We start from the raw sequence: 8,691 nt of genomic DNA on the forward strand, positions 1-8,691 counted from the left end.
GTGTGTGTATTACCAATATATCTTCTTGACATTTGGTTCCTTTTCCCATCATATGACACCTTTCCATTTCCAATAATTACTTTTGCCTTGAATTTGATTTTGATCCCAGATTATGACCTTATTTCAATTTATTTTTGTTCATATTTGTCACTTATCTTTTACTACCCATTTATTTTAATCAATTCTGAGTCCTTCTGTTCTAAATGTTTCTCTTGTGGAAAAAATATTGTTGTGTTCTTTAAAAAGATGCAGCAGATAGTCTTGGCTCCTAATTGGTGACTTTAATATACCACTATTCTAAAGCTATGTGAGCATTTATTACTGCCATCTTTTCTCAATTGTGCATTCATAGATATTTTGGGGTTTTTTTTCTTTCATGCTTTCCATTGAACAAAACAGATCCTCTTTGGGTATTTAAAATTTATACATTTAAAAAATTGACAACAGTTGCCTTAATGTAAAGGACTCATACTTATGAACTTCTTACCTACTAAACACAAATATCGTGACCATTCACACATACCAACTACCCGGCTTACACAATAAGACAAAACCATCGTGGGTGCCGACTAAACACCCTTCTTTTTTTTTATCATCTTCCTTTTTTTAATTTTTTTTATTTTTAATTTTTTGATAAATATATAATGTATTTTTATCCCCAGGGGTACAGGTCTGTGAATCGCCAGGTTTACACACTTCACAGGACTCACCATAGCACATACTCTCCCCAAGTCCATAACCCCACAGCCCTCTCCCGACCCCCCACCCCCCAGCAACCCTCAGTTTGTTTTGTGAGATTTCAAGTCACTTATGGTTTGTCTCCCTCCTGATCCCATGTTTCATTTATTCTTTTCCTACCCCCCAAGCCCCCCATGTTGCATCTCCACTTCCTCATATCAGGGAGATCATATGATAGTTGTCTTTCTCTGATTGACTTATTTCACTAAGCATGATACCCTCTAGTTCCATCCACGTCGTCGCAAATGGCAAGATTTCATTTCTTTTGATGGCTGCATAGTATTCCATTGTGTATATATACCACCTCTTCTTTATCCATTCATCTGTGGATGGACATCTAGGTTCTTTCCATAGTTTGGCTATTGTGGACATTGCTGCTATAAACATTCGGGTGCACGTGCCCCTTTGGATCACTATGTTTGTATCTTTAGGGTAAATACCCAGTAGTGCAATTGCTGGGTCATAGGGTAGTTCTATTTTCAACATTTTGAGGAACCTCCATGCTGTTTTCCAGAGTGGCTGCACCAGCTTGCATTCCCACCAACAGTGTAGGAGGGTTCGCCTTTCTCCGCATCCTCGTCAGCATCTGTCATTTCCTGACTTGTTAATTTTAGCCATTCTGACTGGTGTGAGGTGATATCTCATTGTGGTTTTGATTTGTATTTCCCTGATGCTGAGTGACGTGGAGCACTTTTTCATGTGTCTGTTGGCCATCTGGATGTCTTCTTTGCAGAAATGTCTGTTCATGTCCTCTGTCCATTTCTTGATGAGATTATTTGTTCTTTGGGTCTAAATACCCTTCATATTGACATTTTGTTCCCACTCTATAAAGTTACTTTTTTTAGAATGTGATGTTTATTCTCCCTATGAATGACTGTATACATCTGTAGGTTTTATATAGTAATGCTAGACATGTTTTAAACTCAAAACAGATAGTATCATCTGATATCTGTCCTTCGAAACTTGCTTTATTTTGTACTCAGTATTATAGGTGAGGTTGCTCCAGGTCGGTACATATATCTATACTCACTGCTCTGTAGTGTGATGTGTGTATTCAGTATGAGAGAAAACCACTTCGTTATCTACAGTACAGATGATCCAGTTTCAGCAGCAGGAGATTGAACCAAACACAATGAATATTCCTTAAGTCGATTTTAGGGAGACAAAATGCATGAACTCATAAAAAGAAATGAATAAAATTGCTAATTTGGACATTGATCAAATCGACACAAAGCCCAAAGTCTCAGTGAGAGGAAAAACAAGCTGTGGTACCAAAAATTGTTCCACCAACTAATGACCCCTGTATTCGTCTGGCAGTCACTACCGAACAGCACAGGCTGGACGGCTCAGCCCAGACACGTACTGTTCTCAGTTCTGGATGCTGGACTTGTGAGATCAAAGTCCCATCAGCGTTGCCCTGTGGTGAAGTCTCACTTTCTGTCTTACAAATGGCTGTGTACTCACTGTGTCCCCATCAGGGCCCTTCTATGTGTGTGCATGGAGAAGGAAAGAGAGGGATCTCTGATCGCTCTCTGTTTTTATAAGGACACCTGTCCTATCAGATCAGGACCCTATGCTTAGGATCTCACTTAATCTTAGCTGCTCCCTACAGGCCCTGTCTCCAAACACAGTCACATTGGGGGCTAGAGTTTGTGGGGGGACACATTCACTTTATAACACTTCCGAAGCCTATATACCAGTCAGCTTTTGCCACAGCAATATTACATATAAACAACCTCAAAACTTTCTTGACTTACAAAGGCAAATGCTTATTTTCTTGGTCATGGGCGTGTAGTAGGGACGAGGATGTTCTCAGCTGATGTTGGCTGCATGTGGATCTAGACCACCGGTCAGGTTTAGGTCCACGGACCTTTTATTTGGAGTCCAGGCCAAAGGAGCAAAGGACAGCTAGGCATGTGGCCACTCGATGAGTACTTGTTAAAGGTATGAATGTTTCTGTTAAACATAGTACAGCTTTAGAGCAACATGCTTTTCTTCTCCGCACCCCAGAGAGTAAGAAAAGTTGGGCTGAATGGTACCTGCTGACCTTTCCTGGCCTGTCAGTCTGTGGCAGCATCTCAGACTCTGAGCCACTGTTTCTCAAGGGCTTTGCAGGCTATGGGGAGGAGGAGGGGTGCTGATGGGGAGGAAAGGCAGGGCTGGGCAAGGGCACACCTGAGTCAGGAGGAAGTGCACAGACAACCTCTGGGGCTGGGGACCAGGGAACTCTGCAAATAATGGGGAATTGTCTTTGAGATGTATGGAGTTCTGATTCCAGAAACGGATACTGAGGACCCATCCCATCCCAAGCATGTTGCCTTTGCTTCACGGTCAGCCTCCTCGACAAAGCGTTCACAGGTCTTTAGGCTTTCCGGGAAGAAACACCATAAATAGCAGTAGGGACTCCTCTCAAATGTGTCAAAAACCCTTTCTTATCGTGATGAAGTTCACCAGTGGCAACATTTCTTCACAGAGTTCCGTGCAGGCCCAGCATTTATTATGTGCCCCCGGACACCCACCAGGCAGCTACTCCCCGTCCCCCAAGGGTTTGCAGGATTGCCAACGTCCATGGGTTGGCTCACAGGGCCCATCTTTGCCACCAGATACAGACATGCTGTCATACAAAAAGATGCACACTAGGTAATTGCAATAATTTTATTCTTTTTATTTAGATTTAGTTTATTTCAGACAAGAATGTTTTTGATATTAAGCATGCAGATGTTTGTGTTTTCCATGCTCCTTATCCTGTGAATTCCATTCATTTTAAATTAAAGGAAATAGAGTTCGTTTCATGGTGACCTAGAAAAAAAGATAGCCAGAATTTAGTAACTCATTAATTGTGAAAATATTGACATCTATTATCTCATTCAGTCTTTATATTAATCTAGCAACTAGATACTACTGTTGCCCTTGATTCACAGATGGAGAAACCGGCTCAGAAAACATGTCTGGCCCATGGTCGTACGGCTAATAGATCAGTTCATGATCCCAAGAGTTGGCTCTGAATTCAGACGTACATGACAGTATAGTGTTTACACCCAAAGCATGTCATTACCTTTCAAACTCAAAAGGTAGAATAATCACAGTTATAAATGCAGGGACAGTCATTTAAATAAACAGATTGATCTTTTCTGGCAGATGATCTCAGTTTTCACAGGGAGATACTGCTCAAATGGAGGGGAGTGACCCTAAATTCCAGGAGTTTCCCTGTTCTCTCTGCAGACACTGGGATGGGGACATTCCCTTGTGGATTTTTTCTAATATGTGGGCTCTCAGAGGCTTAATGTGTGGACTGCACCCCTGCACTACCTGGGTTCCCATCCTCCCACCTCACCTTCTTCCTGGATCCCTTTCACCTCTTAGGCTCCAAGTACCTCGTGGCCATAGCCCAAGGCTTCAGGGTCCACACTGGCAGCCACAAACGTGTTTTTCACCATGCGCTCAGCTCTGGCCAGCAAGCCTTCAAGATTCTTGGTCACACAGGGGGCGGTGTTGCAGAGGTTCTCCTGGGCAGTGATGCTGATGTGCAGGATGGAGGAAAAGGAGCCCATCAGTGAGAGGCTGTCAGAGAGAGATTCTATCTTCCCCATGGGATAGTCATGGGAAAATGATTGCTCTAAGAGGCACCTGTTAATGGTACGGCTTTCCCCTAATCACAGTGTTCACTGCAGACATACACAGGCTATGGGGAAAATGCCATGATCACTCCCACAGACATTGCCAGGGGTGTGAGGAAGCCCAAAGTGACTCTGGGTGAGTGGCCAGGGAACACAGAGCTGTAACAGCTTATCCTGTATAAATAAACTAAAAAGCAAGCAAGGCTTAGGAGAGAGGATTATGGCCCTACACTGACCCCGACTCAAGGACTGTCTAGAAGCCACAGCCCACTCAATGGTACCCAGTATCCCTTCTTAGAAATAGGAAAATTCCCCAGACTCACCTGGAGGAGGAAGTATAACATTGGGTCCCAGAGGTGCTTACCTGCTCCGCACTGCTCCTGTCCAGCTACTGGATGTTGGTCACAGGACTACTCACTATGCCCTGGATCCAGCTACCACGGGGCTAAGGCTCCTTCTAAGCACAGGTCTCTGAGTCTGAGAAGCCTGTGCTGTGGCCCAGGGCAATAACCACCACCGCTCAGGTCTTCTTACAGATACACTTTTATTCCCCAGTGACAAACATATTCATAAGCAGGACTGAGAAGCTGGGCTACGATTCCTCAGGGGAGTCAAAGACTGACCCCCCCATCTCTTCCCGGGGGGTTCTCTTCTGGCCTGAACATCTTGCTCTCCTCCCATCTGAGGTTCCAGACATCCACTGCCACAACTGACACCAGCAGCCAGAGAGGACCACATGTATCATAATATAGGCAGGAAGGAAGAAAGGAAATTAGAAAGCTGAGGGAGGGGATTGGTAGGCATCCTGGATCATGCCCGTGTGAGGGTCGTGGTCTCTCTCCAAGCTGCCGGCCATGACCCTTTTCTTGCCAGGGGCTCCGACCCCAATTGCAGTCTGAGGGAACGTGTGAAACTTGTTGAGGTCCTGAGTGTATGTGCCCAGCACACAGGTACTCAGATTACTGCACCGCTTAGCTCGGAATCTGTCCAGGCTGCAGGGAAAAGACATGCCAGTGGTACCACAGCCCAGGTCTGCCCCTGTGGGTGTCATGCAGAAGGTTAGACCAGGGAGGGGGCACTTGGAGCAGAGGCGGGAGGGGCAGGCAGCCATGCAGCACTCAATCCTCCATTAGAAGAACCTAGAGGTTTCCTGAGCCAGGGCAGGGTGGGGGACGGGCTGTGATGGGGAAAGGGTCGCCTTCTCTAGCATTCCTCATGTGTGATACGTCCGTTGTCATGCTCTGCACGGAGATGCAGGATAGCTGCTTGTGCGTCTCATGCCTCTGACCCGGTGGGGCTAGGGCCTGCCCGGGGCTGGTGTGGGCTCCAAGCTCAGGGGACACAGGGAGGGGAGGCCAGGGCATCTGGCCCCAAGACAATGTGTGTGTCTCCACAGAGCCTACACATCTAAGACCCCAGACCTACCTCAGACAGTGCCCTACCTGACCCCACCCTCTGCAAAGCCTTTGGCTTCACCTTGCCAACATGCAATGAATGAATGCCATGTGCCAGTGTCCAAGAAGCCTAATTCTAAAACCTCCTGAGATACGTGTGGTCCATCTGCCGGCTTCACACTTACTGGTCCTAACTCCTCAGATCCCGGGAAGTCCCCTCAGTGCTGCCAACCCTCTGGCCAGACTGGGGGATTTCATACCTTCCCTCACTGCTTTCAGAAAGGGATCTTTTTCTATGTGCTCTAACCATCGTCTCTGTGACCTCTATTGTCAGTGCAGCCTTAGAATCCTGGGCCCCAGCTGGAGGTGAACCATGGCAGTGTGCTGGCCACCTGTCCAGCTGTGTTCTCTCTTACCTCTTGGGATATGCCTTTCTGGGCATGACAGGAGGGAGGGGATGCCCTGAGCTGAGCCTGGGGTGGAGGAGCCTCACCTGGAGCCGTCAGTCTCCTGCTCCTGCTGCAGCTCACGGACCTTCAGCCTCACATAGTCATTCAGCACTGCAGTCAGTAGGAGGCATACTTCGTTTTCAGTCATTATAGAGGGTTCCAGTGAGTTCTCTGAGGCAGACCTATGGAGGTGAAGAAGGCCAGTAGAGGCTCTGAGCCCCTGTCTACCACTTGCCCTGGATCGGTAGCCAGGCTACCTTCCTGTGTTTTGTGTTTTCCCTAAGGATGTGGCCACCCCAAATCCTAGTGGTCAGGGATGAGTCCAATGTCCTTCCAAAAATATTGATTCACCGGTAGTCAGGCACTAGAGTGACCTTGACATGGACTGTTGGAACTAGAATATATAGGGTCATGAACTGATGGTGAGATTTTTCAGGAATATTATAAGCTTAGTTCAATTTAGCCATTATTAAGCATTAAGTGATAAAACAATTAGTTTGAATCAAAATATTTGTGTAAGGCTGAGAAATTAGATTAAGAGGTCTCATATTAGACCTAATAAGAACAAATCAGTGTAAAATTAGATTGGTATATACTTTGTTTATCAAATTGTGCTTTAATTAGATAAATTGGTTGGCTACAGATACAAATATTTGGACAATAGGACAAAAGCAAAGACTGTTTCGTAAGACTCAATAAACTATATGAAATATACAGTAAAGTGTAGTATATACCATCTGTTTTTAAGTTGTATATAATATCTTTGTAGCATAAAATGTTTATAATAAACCCTTATGCAGGTCACCTGCATACCCTTCCCCCCTGAGAGCTGGTGGTTAACCTTTTAGCCCATCAGAGTACAGAAGCCTCTGATCCCAGGGGCAGTGGGATAGGGTTGCTCTCCTGGCAGGGATGTCTTACCTGAATGGTGCTGCCTGGAGGATGCCCACTTGGTGCAGGGCCAGGATGCTGAGAACCAGGAAGGGAGAGAACTTCCAGATGCCCATGATGCTGCCCTGCAAGGAAGAAAGATGTTACCTTCTGTACCAGTCTGAAGTTCTGTGAGCCCAAGGATCTGGGCTCTAGTCCTGCTTCTACCTCTAATTCCGTGGGACGGCGGCTTCAGGCTGGTCATGTCATTCCCTTTATGATTGTTTCCTCCCCAGGGAAGTGGACTGCTGAAAGATCCAGTGAGCCTGTGGCATGCATGGTTTAGCAAAGACAGCAGAGTAACAGCAGAGCTATCCTAGCAGGACAACTGGGTGAAGAGGATTCTGTCCATAGCCCCCTCCCCACCACCAGGCACCCTCTCAAATTCAAGGCCAGGTCTCCACTGAAGATAATCTCTGAGAACCCTGTCACCAAAGCAGCTCTCCTATCACAACCCAGAACTGTCCTCCCTGTGTGGGGCTTTTGCTCTTACCTGGCGGGGCATGGGGAGGTCACTAAAAAGGGAATATCTCTACCGATGGATCTTAGAGAAACTGAAGAAGCAAATTTGCTTACCTGCTCCGCACTCTGGCAAAGAATTCCCTGCAAGAACCAAGCTTAGCAGAGTCTTAAATTGGGGCTAGGACTTAAAGCAGGGTAGAAACTGTCCCAGAACTCACTAAAGGGGCTTGCTATCCAAGGCTGCCTTCCTCTCAGTCTTTGAGTCTATTTGCCACCCACTGAGGCTGGCCAGAGTTCCGAAATGATTTCCCAGGGACCACTAGGCACAAACAGGTCCATGAGCACCCTTGCACCCTGCTGTGCGCACGGTATCTGTGGAGCTCCAGTGTTCCCAGCGCAAGTGCGGCAAGAACAGCGAAACTGAAGTGGATCTCAGCCCGCCGCAGTGAAGCAGGGAGTCCTGGGACTGAGACTGGTCAGTGTTACCTGAGGCAGGAGCCTGCGATGAATTGTAGAGTAACGGAGGGCAGCTACAAGAAAGACGAATGCAAAAGAGAGAGGGAAGAAGAAAGAGAGATAGACTCACACAGCAAAGCGGGAATCTCAGAACTCACCTGGCAGCAGGCAGCAGGTGGTTTGGAGCCCAGGTGGTGGCAGCTGTGGCAGCGTTGGCGTCAGGCGGTGGCGCTGTAGCAGTCGCAGGGACTCTTGAGCGGAGCGGTGGCTCTGCTGCCTCCCAGCATCAGCAGCAGCTCTTATTCCCGCCGCTCTGGGTCTGGGGTGGTCCTGGAGCTCTCAGCAACCAATGAGAGAACAGATCTCGTACCCTGATGGATTGTGTCACCCATTTACGTCCAGAACCTAGAACATTCCGCAGGACCATCCCACTTGTATTTGCATTGAGGTCATTGATGGGAGTGGAGGGAGGGAGAGGGATAGTGGGGACCAGGAAAATACCCTTAATAGGAACAGAAAGTTGAGGGCAGTTTGACGTCAAGGTAAATTTTACCTGTTTGGTTCCATTGGGTTTTGAACGTGTGCCCCTCACCAACCCAGCGGTGCAGTCCTATAGCATAATATCCAGGAAGCAAGACGTCCCAG

At 47.0% G+C, this 8,691-nt stretch overlaps 1 protein-coding gene across 2 annotated transcripts; it reads right to left on the reverse strand.

The window, feature by feature from the left end:
- Window positions 1-3,414: 3,414 nt before the first annotated feature.
- On the reverse strand, window positions 3,415-8,302 carry LOC123949621 (calcitonin receptor-stimulating peptide 2-like). 2 transcript variants are annotated; one of them, XM_046017179.1, is made up of 5 exons: window positions 8,205-8,302; window positions 7,120-7,214; window positions 6,243-6,380; window positions 4,073-4,257; window positions 3,415-3,537 (listed from the first exon to the last, which is right to left on the reverse strand). In XM_046017179.1, exons 2-4 carry the CDS (start codon window positions 7,203-7,205, stop codon window positions 4,098-4,100), a joined length of 384 nt encoding a protein of 127 aa, XP_045873135.1. In that variant the 5' UTR covers window positions 7,206-7,214; window positions 8,205-8,302; the 3' UTR covers window positions 3,415-3,537; window positions 4,073-4,097. The 2 variants fall into 2 exon arrangements, with proteins under 2 accessions (XP_045873135.1, XP_045873134.1); XM_046017178.1 differs by having other exon boundaries at window positions 3,428-3,537; window positions 4,113-4,257.
- Window positions 8,303-8,691: the final 389 nt, after the last annotated feature.

This window comes from Meles meles, chromosome 8, assembly GCF_922984935.1.
Source record: "Meles meles chromosome 8, mMelMel3.1 paternal haplotype, whole genome shotgun sequence".
NCBI lineage: Eukaryota > Metazoa > Chordata > Mammalia > Carnivora > Mustelidae > Meles > Meles meles.

What these genes read in the sequence shown, in the direction of transcription:
- LOC123949621 (XM_046017178.1), bottom strand. Translation starts at nt 7,205, where the DNA reads ATGGGCATCTGGAAGTTCTCTCCCTTCCTGGTTCTCAGCATCCTGGCC. An exon ending in CTCCAGGCAGCACCATTCAG is followed by an intron (nt 6,381 to 7,119) that starts GTAAGACATCCC and finishes TCACCTCCATAG; the next exon opens with GTCTGCCTCAGAGAACTCAC. An exon ending in CCTTGGGCTATGGCCACGAG is followed by an intron (nt 3,538 to 4,112) that starts GTACTTGGAGCC and finishes CTTTTTTTCTAG; the next exon opens with GTCACCATGAAACGAACTCT.